At 43.5% G+C, this 16,354-nt stretch overlaps 1 protein-coding gene across 4 annotated transcripts; it reads right to left on the bottom strand.

Annotated features, from left to right (window-relative positions):
• Nucleotides 1-652: 652 nt before the first annotated feature.
• On the bottom strand, nucleotides 653-13,931 carry gata2a (GATA binding protein 2a). 4 transcript variants are annotated; one of them, XM_005915387.3, is made up of 6 exons: nucleotides 13,247-13,931; nucleotides 8,717-9,121; nucleotides 7,370-7,945; nucleotides 4,531-4,688; nucleotides 2,474-2,599; nucleotides 653-1,775 (listed from the first exon to the last, which is right to left on the bottom strand). In XM_005915387.3, the coding sequence occupies exons 2-6, from the start codon at nucleotides 8,943-8,945 to the stop codon at nucleotides 1,476-1,478; spliced, it is 1,389 nt and encodes a 462-aa protein (XP_005915449.1). In that variant the 5' UTR covers nucleotides 8,946-9,121; nucleotides 13,247-13,931; the 3' UTR covers nucleotides 653-1,475. The 4 variants fall into 4 exon arrangements, with proteins under 4 accessions (XP_005915449.1, XP_005915448.1, XP_005915450.1 ...); XM_005915386.2 differs by lacking the exon at nucleotides 13,247-13,931 and adding an exon at nucleotides 9,357-10,720; XM_005915388.2 differs by lacking the exon at nucleotides 13,247-13,931 and adding an exon at nucleotides 9,357-10,720 and having other exon boundaries at nucleotides 4,531-4,676.
• Between the last annotated feature and the right edge of the window lie 2,423 nt (nucleotides 13,932-16,354).

Here is a 16,354-nt window from a genome sequence, read left to right as displayed (position 1 = left end):
GTATTTTTCACATGCAAATTCATCAAGAATTTGGCTGTTAGAGATTTTTTTTAAAAAGTAAAGAAGAAGGAGACCTTGCATGTATTACTTGGTTAAATTAGGTGTGAATTAGGGTTTGCATTTGTGTGAGAGCATGTGGGTCTGTGCATATGTATGACTGTATGACTTGGGAGCCCTTGGTTGGAGCCTGCTGTCTGGGTACAATGGTCCAGCCCGGGGCTTTAACTCCACAAAGAGGCCTTTTCTTAACAACGAGCCATCACAGATAGAGGAGGAGCCTGACCAAAGCATTACCACGCTTAAGGGATCACAGAGCTTCCCTTGATACATCTGATATCACTTATGATTTTAATAATCAAGCAGTCTTCATTAAAAGGACCGTTCAGGCCATAATGTCTGTCTGTGTGCACATTACTGTGAAAACACTTCAGACACATGATGTGTTCTATCAAAGAGGTACATTATCAAACCTTAAACAAACAGAATCACAATGAGAAATCCACCAACATAGCAGGAGTAGTTTAAAAACAAGCTGGGCTCAGGTATAGAAGTTGGGTTTTTTTAAAGGCAAGGAGTGGTCACGCTGTTTTTCTTTTCTTTACTGCCCTTTGTCAGTTGGAATGTGTGCAGCGTATAAGGATAGAGACAGATCTTACCTCAGTATTAAACTTTATTTCCTTTTCTGTGTGAGATGGAAAAATGATAAAAACGTACAGCTCAGGGACTTTTTCATCTAAGACAGGTCAGTGTTTTCTTTACATAATAACCACAAAATTAAAATCAGACGTTTTCTGTGTGTTGGACAAAAGCTTAAAGAGTGAAAATAAATTATCGTAGCAATAATTATAACAATATAACAACAATAATAGCAATTAAGCATTTATAAACACTCTATTTACTGCGTTTTTTTTGTTTGTTTGTTTGCTTTGTTTTCATAAAACTCTGTTATCAAAAACAGGTGGTGTGTACAATCCAGCATGTTAGAGGGGCACTGGTTTTGGGGTGTACTGAAAACTTCCAGCACTGAGGAGCAGTCGTGAACGACAGCCTGGGGATGGACAGGGCGCGTGTGTCTCAGTATATAATGAGATGGTCGTGAGGTGAAAACAGCGGTTCTTTTTAAGCCCTCTCATGAGTTTCCTGGTGCAGGATCAAGGAGAGGTGGGTACCAAAGTGACTTAGTAAAAAATAAGCAAAAAAAGAATGACAAACATCTCCAATCCTGCTATCCCCTGTCACCCAACGAACCCCTCCTCACATTAGCTCTTTACAGAGTCCACTTAAGTCTCGCTCTCCGCAGCGGCTCATCTGTGAAGTCAGCCGTGACGCAGCCATAAGTCATCAAGTCCGACTGAAAGTCTTTTCCCTACAACCACTGTACACGAAACAAGGCTGCTCAGCTGTCGTGACTCAGGAGGCCATTTAGTGTTTATGGCGATGTGATGGCGAAGGGGGGCTCTGGGTCTGAAAAGGCCTCAGTGAGGCTCCGCCCAGACCGGCGAGCGATTGGAGTGGTGGGGGTGACCGAATGAAGGGTGAATGGGCGTGGGCGTTGGCAGCATGTGTCCCGAGTGGCTGAAGGGGGGCAGGTGACCCATGTGGGTCATGTGACTGGCGAGGCCAGGCGCACCACCAAAGGGAGAGGCCTTGTCCTGCATGCATTTGGAGAGCTCGTCAAAGCCGTCCCCTGATCGTTTGTTCCTCTTGGACTTGCTGGACATCTTGCGGTTGCGTGTCTGGATGCCTTCTTTCTTCATGGTCAGAGGTCTGTTGACCTGTGAAGAGCAGAAGAGCGGCACATTAGCTCAGGCGTGGCGAACAAAAGCACCACTGACAGTGTGAATACAGCATTGTAGACATTTAGGTTTAGGTTACTGTCACAGCTCCTTTACAGCCTCTTTATTTTAAATCTTAGCAGAAATATGTCACATGTTGCATGTTTACTGTTTTTTTACTATCCCAATAGCCTTTTATGAATAACCTCAGCGTTATTCATAAAAGGCTATAAATAATGAGCAGCTGTTTTGCATATATAGCTCCATTATAAAGCGAGTCAGGGGCGTGTGGGTTTTTTTAATCTTTTGTTTAATTGTCCAAACCAAACAGAACCACAGTGCTCATTAATGAATACACCGGGATGAGGACCAGGCTGGGCTCTGAAAGGAGTAGCCAGCAGACAAATCCTCATCAGTGTAACCGACGCCGTTACACTGAATGACAGTCCCACCCGGCAGCCTCTCTGGGGAGTAACGCCCCCCATTGAAACAACGATGGTTTAATAAAAAAGCCGCCCGGTGGGTTCTGCTCGACAGTGTGAGCAGGCTTTGCCTCCCCACTCTCACTTTCTGTGCTCCTAAATCGATACGAGCTGTCCGCCCACTTAACCAGTTAAGGACCAGCAGCCCTCCCCTCCTCCTTCCATCCCAAACCCCACACTCATTTTTCTCTCCCCCCCCCTCCCGAAGCTACTTACATTGTGCAGTTTAAAGTAAAGGCCGCAGGCGTTGCACACCGGATCTCCGTTCCCGTTGCGCCTCCAAAGGGTGGTGGTGGTGGTCTGGCAGTTTGCACAGCAGGTGCCTGCACGTCTAGCAGCGGACTGAAGGAAGCAGGAAAAATGCATCATAAATACTAAACTCGGTCACTTGTGGAAGGGAGGTCAGCGCAGGCGCATCACAGTAGATTTCGTCTGAACCATTAGGAGCAGCAGAAGCACCATTTAGATTAAAATAAAGCCGTAACACTGATACCTTATCCCAGAAAATGTGCGACACGACGGGAAAGTTAACGGGAGGTTTTTCTTAAACTTCTTAAACGGCGGCACGTGAGGTCCCATCTCTGACCGCACAAATATGTGCAGACAAACATCAAAAGAAGCGACACACAGACTGGAGAAATTACTTAACTTCTCTATTGAATCAATTGCATGTATGTCGCCCGCTACAACTATGATCAAATTTTGTAATTTGTGCAATAAGACATGGAGCCATTTTTTTCTCCCCCCCCCCCCGCAGACGTCTCTCACGCTACTCTACAGGCCCGCTAGTAATTTTATTTAATGATAAGTATGCTATTAATGGAGGTCCTGCGTAAACTCTGCATTTTATCACGATCCAAGAAAAAAAATGGGCTGCGAGTCGTGTGAGACACGGTGTCCTGTCTGACAATATGCCGCCGTGCCCATTACGGATCGATTTTCCACACATAATAAAAAGCATTAGCTTCACATGCAAGGAGCCTCCGGTTCCGTGCCGTGCGTGCAGCATCCAGGTTAGTCTTTTAATTCATTTCAGGTGGAGTCGTTGCTGTTTACCTGGCGAGTAGCAGCAGGAACAACAACCCAGGTCATTTTCATATGATGTAAAATATAAATGCATCATAATTTAAATTTAAAAAATGCAAAGCGACTGTGCGTTAAGCCTAGCACTGCCCACCGATAATGACAAACAAGAGAACAACATAAATCCATTTATTTTCCAGTCCCCGCCCCTCGCGGTCTGTCTCTTCACACATAAGCGGCTCCTCCAGTGTTGTGATAATCTCTTTATAGTATATGTCAGTCTAGCCATAGAGAATGCAGAGCGCTGGTTGAAGGCGGAAACAGCCGGGAGCCTGACTTCCTTATCTGGGCCGGCCAGATATCCGGATAGGAAACAACTGGATGCCCCTTTGAACACAACTCTGAAAAACACTTGAGCTGAAAATGCAAAAGCTACAGCCACATGGGCCGACCCAGTGGAAAATGTAATGGACTTTTTTTTCTCTTTTACGAATAGGAACGACGTGGAAATCGTCAAGGAACAACACGAAAAACGATCATTTCAAAAACGAGTTTTAGTATTTCAGGAAAAAAAATGCGGTGGAATTTTTCGAATTTAGCAGAAAGTGTTAATGAAGACCATCAGAGCCATCATAATGAGGGTGTGTGAACGAAGTCAAAGGTTACGCAGCTCAAAACAATTTATTAGTTTAGACCTTATTTTTTTAATACCTTAATTAATATAAATCGGCACATTATTATTATTATTATTATTATTATTATTATTATTATTATGCAATTTGATTACAAATTATATCTATAAAATATTTTAACAAAATATATATAAAGCATACTAGATAGATAGATAGATAGATAGATAGATAGATAGATAGATAGACCCGTTTTTAGCAGGTTTATTGTGAATAAAGACTGAGCAGCTCTGCAACATGGCACAGCCACCACAGGATTCCTCTCTGTCATTGCTGCCTTTCATTTACTCAAGCATGGTGTTAACTAAAGCAGCATGGGCATTGGTATCAGTAACAGTATCAGAAGTACCAGCAATAATGATAGCAGGAACAATGGCAATAGTAGCAGTATTGTAACAGGCCATGAAGGCGGATCATCGGGGGGTGAGAGGGACAAACAATTCCAGGAAGATCATAGGGAAAATATAACTTTCCTGGAATTGTGCTGCCGGCATCTGCTTTGTGCTCATATTTGGGTGCCTTCTCTCAGAGTGAGGGGATGGAGCGAGATGTAGGACTCACCAGTCTCCGTTTGGGCTTGATAAGTGGTCGGTTCTGGCCGTTCATCTTGTGGTACAGTCCGCAGGCGTTGCACAGGTAGTGGCCGGTACCGTCCCGCCGCCACAGCGGGGTGGACGTGGCACCACAGTTTACACATTCACGGCCCTCTGCATATAGTTCAAGAGGAGGAGACAAAAGGAAATTTTATATAATTAAAAAGTTCCCCCCTCTTTGTGGAGCAGCATATAGCAGCTGTGTAGCACAACCTGGTCATGTAGTTATAGTAGAGTGGTGCATGACCTCAGATGGCCTTGTAATATGAAGTCAAAAATTGGGGTAGTGACAAACATCCATATCAGTGTGCAGGTGTACCAAGTGTGCACGGCTGCCCAGGACACAGACACCTCTATGTAAATTGATCTGGAGTGGGGAGGCCACAGACAGCCAGAACATGTCCAGAGGTGTCCAACAAGAAGAGTGAGACACACCATCAAATTAAGCCTACATTATTGATCAGCTTAGTGGGCACCCACGAGAGGAAAGTAAGTGTGTGTAGGTGGTATTAAATGTGTCGGAAAGTGTTTGATGAGAAGCTTGCGTGCTGGTTGGTGTCAGAAACAGCAGTGAGACAGCATTGTATCAGCACAAGTTGTAATATAGTTTCTATCATTCTTGGTGACTGGATCAATAGTCTGTGTCCTGTGTGTGCGCATTCTCTTCTGTACAAAAAGCTGCTTAAAGAAAAACTATTCCCACAAGTTTTTCTTCCCCCGTCAGGTTTGACTTCAAACAGCCTGTTGCTAAACCAAAGCTCATTTAATTCAGGTGTTCCCCTCTCCCTAGAGCATCACCTCATTATTTCTGTTATAATGCCAGCGACACCCAAAGTCCCACCCTTGCACCACAATAGGACCTGACCTGAGCAAAAAGGGAAAAAAAGGCTAGGTTCCTTTTGAAATGCATTTCTTGTGTTTTCGTACCTCCCTTCTCTTCCCCTTAAAGAATTTCACAAGTCAAGCGACCACACACAAGCAGTCTCATTAATATGTTTTACATATTCGCCCACAATGACTTACAACTTTTTGCCTTGCACAATGTTCAGTGTTGAAATACGAAAAACAAATGGGAAGGCGAAACAGCTCCGTGCATAAGGTGAGCTGCACGAGGGGAAGGAGCTGTGGGTTTGAGGGCCAGTTCAACAGGAAGCCGTACCGTGAGGTATTCGTGCTGACAGAGAAAATGTCATTGTGGCATTTTGTCCAACAATCAATCACAATTACTGGCACTGGACATTGACTTTGATAGATAAGAGCCTTTTTTTTCTTTTTCTAACGTCGTGGCAGATATGTTTGTGTTGCTGATTCAGGCACAGTCTGGTCAGGCTCTTTTAAATGTCACAGTATAACATTTCTCCACCACAACAGCTCATATTCGCTCAGTATTATCAGGCACCGAGCATTCCCCAGGTGTGTTAAAAAGCACGGCGACAAAGGATGACAATGCAGATAATTGCAAAGCTACATTTGGAACAATTTGTTAACACACTGCATTTTTTGTTATTTCACGTCCATTCTTTCTTTTGTCCAGTAACTCAGTGCACCACAGCTGGAACAATGTAGGGAAATTACACACTCATTAAGCAGGCTGAGTTGTTTTTTCAAATGTCTGCCCATTAGTGTCAGGCATAAAGTCTAAGTATCCCCCCTTAAATTTGACTCCCAGCACATGCAGCATATTGAATCAAAATCCTGTCCAGACAGTCAGAAAATATGCTGCTTTATTATGAACATTTTAATGTCTTTAAAATTAAGGGGAAATGGGAAACTGCTTGAGTCCTTTTTTAAAAATCCATGGTTGCTCATTGCACCAGAATGCACTCTCATCTTCACGGAGAATCAGATCTGCTGTGAACTTGCTCGCCCCTCCACTTCATGTCAGCACAGCGGGCCAAGGCCGTGCTTAAAAACACAAACAGCAGGGCTCTGTCGCCTGTGCTTTGTTAGTGCTGGGGAGAGCGGTGGGCGGGGTGGAGGTCGTGATTTGTTCACTTGGAGGTATACAGGATATGGCAGGAGCCAGGGCGTCGTGACTCCCTCGTTTTTTAAGCGCAATAAAGGCCACGTTTAAAAGAAAACAAGCCTGTGGCACGAACATGTACCTGCCTGAGCACCGTTGATGGTGTGGCGTCTGAATGTAAAGTTAGTGTGTAAAAAAATGTCAGTGTTGGACTTTTTTCTCTCTGCTCAAAAAGCGGCTAAATTATTTCACTTCTTTTTAAAAACATATACTTAACCAGTTTATATGGATCGTTTAGTTGTTATTTATATGTAAAAACATATACATATGAATAACCAGTCAGTCCCAAAAATTATTTAATCCCACTTTCGTTCTCTATTTTTTGCCTATTCGCCTCGATTACACTGACATTTTAAGAGAATGAATCACACAAGTATGAAAAAAAGTGTAATGGGTGAAATAAGACTTGACAGTGTCCGATGTGGAAATTATCGCTCTTTTTTCGTATAAGCAACTCACTGGAGCAACAAGTCTGAACCACGAAGTTTACATAATACAAGCATTAAGAAATTGATAAATGTAATTACACCTGGGAATAAATGAAAGAGAAAATAAAAGAATAAAATGATGCTCACACCATAGTGGAAATACTAATATCACCTTTACATGGAGACCAATGAAATATTCATCAACCGATGATTGGTTGTGTAAACTAACCTATATTGCGCAACGCTTCACCGCTCAGCTGAATAAACCATAACCATTTAATTAGGCCTTATCGATTTGATCTGCCATCTGATGAGAAAAAGGGGGGAGGGGGGCTCAAAACACACGTGAGACTCACCTGAGCTCGATCTGGCTTTGCTTTTGCATTTGGGCGTAAAGCTGGACGAGGACCCGCCGAGCAGGCTGCCGGGATGGAAGAGACTGCCGCCGTATTCGTGGGGTGTAGAGAGAGAGTAGGCCGGGTAGGTTGGGATAGGGTGATGCGTGGCTGGGGCCTGGCTGTTCATCGAGGCCAGGCCGCTGCGGAGCGGACTGCAGCTCTCCATTTTCATGCCGTCCGTCAGCGGCACTTGGTACTTTATCGACTCTTTCTCATCCATCCTGGTTGAGGTGGAGGTCGGAGAGGTAGGGCCGGGGTCCGGGGACACGTCTTTGGGAGGGGTAGGGGGGAAACTGTACAAGTGTGGGCTGGAATGCGACGCTGGAGTGAGCGAAGACACCGGAGCGGTGCCGGTGCTGCTACTACAGGGGTAGCCGGAGCCGGCGGGGTGAAGGCCGGGTTTGCTGAAGTGGCTGACCGCCCATGCGTTGTGGTGGTGTGCAGCAGACAGAGCTGCTTTACCGGGGTCCAGCCAGGGAATACCGGGGCTGTGGATGAGGTGTGGCCGGCAGACCTGGTTCCCAGTGAGGCGAGCTGAAAACCATAACAGTCTATTTAATATGGCTGTATTCTGCTTTAATTTCTCAGTAATTCATAAGTCTTATCATTAGTTTACAACTCAGTTAAAAAAAATCTTACCTGTTAAATTCCCTGAATTTCTCAAATCCGACATTTAGCTCCAGATGTAGATAAAATATTCGTAGTTGATTTTAAATAATAGATTTTTTTTTAAAAATCGAAATTAAGTAACCTCTCTACAAATAGTTTCCATTAAATGAAAGCAGCCGATATAGCATTATGAAAGCCTACAAAAGTGTTAAATAAACAGCGCTCCTTGTCTGGGCATTATCTTTTCGTCCGCAGCAGCTCTCGGACTAAAGGTTGTTATTAGTAAATTTGCGCTTTTTATTTTATATCCGGGAAGTGCCTCTCTCCCTCCAGAAACTCCTGCCCCAACAGAGAGGGGTTAAGTGACATACTTCCCTTTCCTCTTGCTGTCATTTGTTAGAAATTCCTTTTATGTTGGTGAATTGACCCAGGAAAGTCAAGAAGGACTTTTTCTAACTAATTGCTGCAGAGGCTTTTGTTGTTAGGCTGGCAATAAGCTTTTGTACACACAAAAATCATTAGCCTTTAATATCACACACACACACACACACATTAAAATTATGGTATTATACGACTCTTTTAAAACATGGATCTATAAATGGATTTTTAAAATACAATTTTATTTATATTATATTTTCAGACATCTTATCTTATCTGGCCTCACACTTGGTGATCGTAAACTTGAGCGCATCTTACCGTGTGCTTGGCTGTAGGTGACCCTTGCTCGGGAGTTGGTGTAGTAGGGGTTCCCTTGAGAGTCCAAGTGGTTCAGAAACATATCAACCTCGTCCTGCGGCAGTAAAGGCGCCATGGGCTCCATGTAGTTGTGGCTCAGGCTGTGGTGGTGAGAGTCCGGGTGCTGACCGTTCAGCACAGCATGATGGTGCGCCATCCACCGAGACTGATCTGCCGCTGCGACCTCCATGTCTGAGCTGACAGTCTCTATTTTTTTCCCTCTCCCCTTGAATGCCTCTCTGTTTAGGCTTTATTTGCCTCCAAGTGGAAGTCGATTCCTCCTTAAAATATAGTTCCTGAACTGTGATTTACAGCAGAAATAGAATCCTTAAATAACTCGCTCTCCCTCCTTCTCCTCTGGGATACCTGCAAAGAGACGAAAGCAACATATTAGTTTAACGACACGTCTCTCCTTCCATGCAAAATCGAAGCACCCTTCGTTTTTTATCTAATTATAGCGGGTGACACGTGAAGTAAACTTTGCACAATTTAGGGTTCCTGCCATTACAAGTCGGAAAAAACAAGACATCGCTGTCTCCAAGTCGAAGCAACGCATCCTGTATCCGCATAAAGAAAACACTTAAATGTCTCCTCTGGATACCTGTTGCAGTTGTGATCAGCTGATGGTATACAGAGCCCTGGATGTGTAAACCTCTTGATCCTTGCAGTGCTCAGGCGCATTAATGAGATGTGGGGCAGACTGATGCGGCTGGCGCCAGTAAATTCCCATATCAAGCCATGGGGGGCGGGGCGTCGGTCTGGACCAATCATAGCGGGCACTGCCGCAATTGGCTAAATGCGTCCCTGCTCTCCTTCTTTCAATTTTCATTTTCCTGCACCGAAAAACTAAAAGACTTATCAATCAGCAGTGTAATTTCTCGGGGATCTTTTTTTTTCGCTCATGAATCTCAAGCGAAATGAGCAATCGACCTCTGATAATCTGCCTTTTTAGCGACGGGCTGAAGACAGAGCCTAACAATGTGTGAAATTTACACCTTAATATATATGGCCCAGTGTTAGCTTTTTACAACGTACCCATGCAGGCGTAGCTCCCCTTGCTCTCTATAAACCCATTTACAAAATATTGTTAAACCTTTCTTTTTTTTAATACTTGTGGGTGATATTTAAAATTCGCACCCACTTGCGAATGTCTTTTGGTTTTATGCCACAGTTGACCGGTTAAAGCTGCATATCAATCCTTATTACTAGCAATAAGCGTAAGTATTTTGATTGTTGTCTTCCCCATGTAAATACAAAAAGCAATTTCAGCACCTCTTAAACCAACAGAGGAGGAGTCGATTTATGACCCCGAATTGCCCCCCTCCCATTGTTGGGAGCGCCTAATTGTCTTTAATTAGTAGCACGACATTCCTTTTGTGAAAACAGTGGTTTTTGTCTCGGGGGCAGAGCAATCAAAACATAGTTTGCATTTCTAATGACGCCCGTTGATAATTTGGCCAGACAAAAGGGGATAGGCGCAAGGCCTCACGTTGCACGTAAGGTACGAAAAGTCAGTGGGTGACAGTCAGAGCGTCTCCCGATGCGCTCATTCACAAACTGCCCACAAAAACAAAAATGAAACCTGGCGGGCTATTTAATCTTTAGACAAAAAGGGAAAAAATGCGTTTCTGTCCAATTATATTTTTTCTTGTATTTATTTCTTTGTTTATTGAAAGCGTGCGTAAAATGAGCAGCACATGCGCTGTTATTTGTGCGCAAGTAGATCTACGTGCACTGCCGCTGCGTTTGTGTGATTGACAAGGAGTAATTGGAAGGTGCCCTGAACAGACTGGCCGCCACGCCGACGCCGGGATCCAACGTCACAAAATCTAACTAGGAGCTGAGCAGTGTGGGTGGGGGCCTGCGGGGGGTTGCCGTGATGACACGGCACAGGTCATTTAGGCGATAATCACGTTTGATGTCATACCTGCAGTATAACTGCGCGCCTCTGTGTGTGTGTGTGTGTGTGTGTGTGTGTGTGTGTGTGTGTGTGTGTGTGTGTGTGTGTGTGTCAGTCATCAGTCATTAAATCTCGGGCATGTTGCCAGAGGCAGCGAGTTGATGAGCTCAGCCCTTTGAGCTTGTCAACTCCTAAAATCAACAAATTACAACATGTGTGGCAGCAGAGGGCCAGCGACTCCAATAACTGACATTCCAGTGGAAAAGAAGCCACAGTTGGCAGGTGGAGTGAAGTCTACCTTAATATGCTTATTAATTGTCAGTGACAAATATTGTGTTGTAATTTACACTGCATCAATCAACAATACTGCACCAATTACGCACAATTTAATGCCGCACAGTAATTGCTGTCACATGCTTGAACCCTAAGCAACAAGGACTCCCTCTGTTTGAGCGTCAGTGAGTATGCAGCGATGCTCTTGATCTTGTAGCCATCAGTGAAAGGACACTGCACACTGTGGCTCAGACTTGCCGGTCTGTGTTGCATTCTGGCTGTGTTAACCACTGGGAGAGTGAGTCAGGCTCAGGATAGCTGCTGTAGTATTCCCATTGTTGTTTGCATGTTTGCCAAATGGATTACTCAGCAGGATTTACCCCCTCTGTAATTTATACCTTCATTAATCCCATTTGTATCTTTGCTGGAACAAAAAGATGGGAGAGGGTGATGGAGGGTTAGTGGGAGAGGACAGGGGGTGGGGGAGTTGCTGTTGCCTTTTCCCTCTGTCTTTCTCAAGGACACAGCAGTATTGTTTCACCCGGCGATGCCATCCAAAAAGCGGAGAACGCGTCCCCTCGCACAACGCCTCCTGAGCTGGGCGAGAACTGTGTGCAACAACTGTATCACCGTGCAGCCACAGTGGCTAATGAACAACAAGATTATCATTCCGATCCATGCTGTTATTAAATGGGATTGGCTTTATCTACCTGTTTGTTCCCATTGGGCACGGTCATCCATCATTATCCAGTGTAGGTGTGTGACTGTGTGCCCAACTATGTGTGTGTGTATGTGTTTTGGGGGGATGGGGGTGTGAAGAGCCACTGTGGGGCTTGTGAAGATAAGCAGAGCCAGAGAGAAGAGAATGACAGAAACCAGCTGAAGCATTATTGTCCCCTTTACTCACGGCTAATTAGATCGAGCCAGGGCACTGGGTGGGTGGGTGGGGGGCTTTATAGACACAAGCACCCACCATATAACTGCTGAGAGAGGGAGCCTAAGAGCAGCACAGTCTCCCATTTAAGTCATTTCTGAATCAAAATAATGACATTTCAGAAAAAGCGGGTAGGACATTAACATGGACTGCACACACTCAACAAAAAGTGATTACGGACCGCAAGGTGAACCTAGTTTTACAGTCAAAACCACTTATTGGAGCTATAAATACAAAACAAAACAAAAAAACACATTTGGACCTCTTACAGTGTTTACTCACAACTCCATCTTCATGCCACTGTTCTTTGCTGTAATCATTTCAATTCAATTCACAGCTTTATTTAGACAGCCCCAAATCTTAACAACAGTTGCCTTTATATTGTAAGGGAGAGACCCCGTGGTAACGCAGAGCCTCCATGAGCAAACACTTGGTGACAGTGGGAAGGAAAAAACCCCTTTGTATAGTCACACACAATCACGCCATGCCTCTTAAATCATGCACACATAAAGCAGACCCAGCAGCACAGGTAAGAGAGGGTGGAAGAAAAAGAAAGGCACTCCTGCGTGCCTGCGGAGACGCACCAGCCCTCCCCCTGTCTCAGCTCTGCCAGTGTAGTGATGTGATTGCTCCTTCTACTGATCAAAGAGGGTTACTCGAGTCATTATGCGTTTTAAAGCGTGACAATTGAATACCTTTGTCGTCACTAATATCTCGCTGATGATACACTAAACAATTTAGTTTCTTTTTTCTTTTTCTTTTTTCGGGGGCAGAACACCCTGCCCACGGCAACACGAAAAGTGAGCCACATTAAAAAGGATTTATTTATTTATTTATTTATTTATTTTAAGAAGCTATGGCACACATACATCCGTTTTGTTAACCCGGACTTAATCTTGAACTTTTTTGGTCGATCATTCGGGGAAAAACAAGCGGTGCTGTAGAAATTAAAAGAAAAACAGCGCGCTTCCAGTGAATATGAATAATAATGATGAATAATAATATGAGTAATGAATGATAAAGTACATTACAACGTATGACTGCATCAAACATATAATATCACTGTACCGCTTTAGAGATGTTGCGGAGGGTTATATTTGGCCTAATATCCAAATATCTGTGACAGTGGGGATGTATAATTATAAATAAAGAGTTCATAAAGAGTGCACGTGCGATCAGTGTACTTTATTCCTCGATAGCCATGAAAATATAGCACAAGCAACCGTTTTTCTTTTTTTATGCTGAGCCTGTATACAATTATTATTACCAGTACCTTACTTTGAATAGCCTCACATATAATTACAAAATATCAAATAAAAATAAAATAAAATCATAAATAATATTTTAAAGTTCAGATAGTTTAAAAACGCAGTAATTGGCTTACCTCCACCAGTCTTGAACAGCAGACAAAGTCAAACCGGAGAAAGTGGAACCATCTGATTCACTGCGCAGCTTCGCGTCTTCTCTACCCTCCCCTCCTTCTCCTCCTCCTCCAAAAACAAATGATAACAATAATAATAACGGTGCAAAATGAACGACCAAACCGAAGAGGTGTCCAGATCTGCCCCGTTTTTATGATGCTGTCGAGACTAAATGGAAAACCCGGTGGCCTGATGGTCGCTGCTCTGTGTGCTGTGTCGTCACGGAGCGGAGAGCGGTGAGTGTCTGCGCGCAATATCCCCCCTCTACTCTCGCTCTGTCCAAACCTCTGTGAATATGAGCATTAAAAAAAATGAAGAAGAAAAAAAAACTTGTGTGCCTGTGTGAGAGGCTGCGGGCACACAGCAGCGTAATGGCACGTCAGCCAGCAGCCTGTCTTCCGGGTCCTGGTTAAATACAAAAAACTGGCAGCGGTACCTGTCCCCGAGAGGTTCTCAACATACTTTAGGATAGCTTGTGTCTCACGTGCTTTTCAGCATTTCATCCTTTTGTTTTTAAAATGTATATCAACGTTCCTCGAGGTCACTGTGAGCTCTGCCCTGAAAGACTGATGTGCTGCTTACCTGAGCCTGTGGATTTAATACATGGTCTACATACATGCAGGGAAATAAAGAACTTCGCTAGATGTTGGAGCCACCAAGGGAGCGAGCAGAGTCCCCGAACCCAACTTGTCCCAGCTGCATATTGCGCAGTCATTATGATTAATTTGGGGCTGAACCTGAGGCTTGTGACCGGGGGAGTGAACTTAGAAATTGCATAGCTGGGAAATGCACGGTGCTCTTTCTAAAGCTTTCCTTGCTCAATAATTAAAGTTTAAAAGCTACTTTTTAGTGATAATAAATGCTCTATCTTCTTTTCTTGTTGTTTTCTTTTCGCTTTTTGTAACAACTCGGATAGACCGAGAGCCTCGGTCCTAATTGACTTACTGAGATATTTGATTTGAGAGAAACAATCCCCCCCCCCACCCCCCGCCCAAAACACTGAGCTAAACATGTTAAAAAAAGAAAGAAAAATACCCATCCCTCCCTCTCCACCCCGTTTTTTTTAAATGTCTGTGTGTGCTTTATGTCCCACACAGCAACAACAACTTTGTAAAACATGCAAAGCCTCTAAAATCTCTTGCACGCGACCTGGGCTCGTGCGTTGCGCCGAAGCCAGGCAGGTGCAAGGGGCGCGAGGACCTCTGCAACTCGGGGCCCGTGCTCCCCAGAGTGCGCACACACACACATACACACATGCAACAAAAGGGAAGAGAAAAGAAAACGTGAAGTCTGACTGAATTGCTGAATTGGTAAACATTTGTTTTAATGTTTGGACTCGTCAGAGCAAAAAGCTTGGAGGCACGAATAATAGACGCCAATAGGCTAACATAAGCACTTTTTATACTTTCTCGGTATTATTTGGACTCTTAACAGTCTAAAAGTATAAGGTTTTGCGGTTTTGAAATAAAGCATTCTTTTTTGTTTTATTTGTTTTTAATATTTTAAATCTGAAAACTGTTGGCTTATTTTAGGTTATTTTAGCGAGTTGTTGTGGACTAAACAACGTTGTGTATTTTTATTAAGTTGATAATGCAAACCCAATAAATGTGAGTTCACATATGTGTCTTTTAACAACAGTTACAATTTATTCGGTAGTTGTATTTTTTTAATGTCTCTCAAATACATCATTATTATTACTTTTCCAATAAGTTGAATGTTTCAAATTCACTAAAACTTAATATTATAATAAATATTTAGCAATATTTAATAAATAGTATTTGTTTTGTTAATGCGTTCTCTGTGCGTTCTGCACATACTCCGTGTGTATGTGTGTGCGCGCGAGTGTGTGTGTGTGTGCACGGCTTTCGTCAGGGAGATATTATATGCACACTGCATTAGATGCCAGGGTCCTTCTCCTTCTGATTATTACCAGGGGTAATATTTCATCGGCACCGCGCAATCTTTGTTCTCTGTGAAGATAATAAATGGCCTAATCGTTATCAGCAAACTGCTGGGGGTGTCAGCACCGACCGAGGCTGGAAGCGGGGTCCAAAGTGCTGCTGAATAAATTGGTGTTCCTTATCTCTCACTCCCAGATTATCGCCGCCTTTTCAAACTTGCACAACAAATACATTCAATGCATCTAATGCATCATTTGTGGGGGGTGGGGAGGATCCCGCAGGTTGATAGAGACAGAGCGCAGGGAATGAGACGTATTTACACGTTTTCCGCTGCAACTAATATAAGCTCTATTTGACATTAGAAGGAGTTTATTGGCCGGACCACTGGTGCACGCACTTTACATATCACCGCACGCCGTGATGCTATCTCTCTGATTAGCCTCATCCTTTTCTATGTGTTAGATTAATCTGTCTCTCCTCTTTCTTCTTCTTCTTCTTTTTTAAAATGCATCTCATCTTTTGGGAATTTATGATACAGTTTATTTTGGGATTTTACTAAATGAGGCAATATTGTCACACATTTCCAAACTAAATTTCAGTAGTTTTGTTTTAGTAGGTTGGGAATCAGACTATCTACAGTACAGATAAGGTGATAAAGCTCAATTTCCAGCTATAATTGCACTTGTGAAAATGATTCCGTCCTAATAAACACATCGGAACACGATAGCATTATCTTCATTTCCACAATGGGATAAGCCGCTTAACATGCACCGTTAGTTTTCTCTGATTTGTCCGGTCAGCAGGCCTGCTCCTCCACAACAGGGCCTCGCTTTAAAGGCCCGTGTTATCACTTAAACAAACTGCTGTGGCATTTGGTTGAATGAATGCGCCTCGTCCGCCACAATTCAGTTCAGCTTCGTCTAAATTTTACAATTGATGTCAGTAAAGTGCATTTTAATCTGTCCAATCCACTATTCTGAGGACTGACCTTTCTTTAAAATGGAACTTGTAATTTCACCACTAAAAAAAGGCTTCGTTGTAAATGTGGTAAGAAAATAGTTGTGTGTTCTTAATCGAGCACGAGATGCAGCATTCAAGAATGACACTTATAGAAAAAACAGAAAAAAAGAAAACAGTCTCCAGTAGACACACACACTAGCACGCACACAC

This window comes from Haplochromis burtoni, unplaced genomic scaffold, assembly GCF_018398535.1.
Source record: "Haplochromis burtoni strain Fernald_Lab_line unplaced genomic scaffold, NCSU_Asbu1 Contig_12, whole genome shotgun sequence".
In the NCBI taxonomy this organism is placed as follows: Eukaryota; Metazoa; Chordata; class Actinopteri; order Cichliformes; family Cichlidae; genus Haplochromis; species Haplochromis burtoni.
This window is presented reverse-complemented; position numbering and strand designations above follow the sequence as displayed.

What these genes read in the sequence shown, in the direction of transcription:
- gata2a (XM_005915387.3), bottom strand. Translation starts at nt 8,945, where the DNA reads ATGGAGGTCGCAGCGGCAGATCAGTCTCGGTGGATGGCGCACCATCAT. An exon ending in CAAAGCCAGATCGAGCTCAG is followed by an intron (nt 4,689 to 7,369) that starts GTGAGTCTCACG and finishes CTCCTCCTCTTG; the next exon opens with AACTATATGCAGAGGGCCGT. An exon ending in TTTACTTTAAACTGCACAAT is followed by an intron (nt 1,776 to 2,473) that starts GTAAGTAGCTTC and finishes TGCTCTTCACAG; the next exon opens with GTCAACAGACCTCTGACCAT.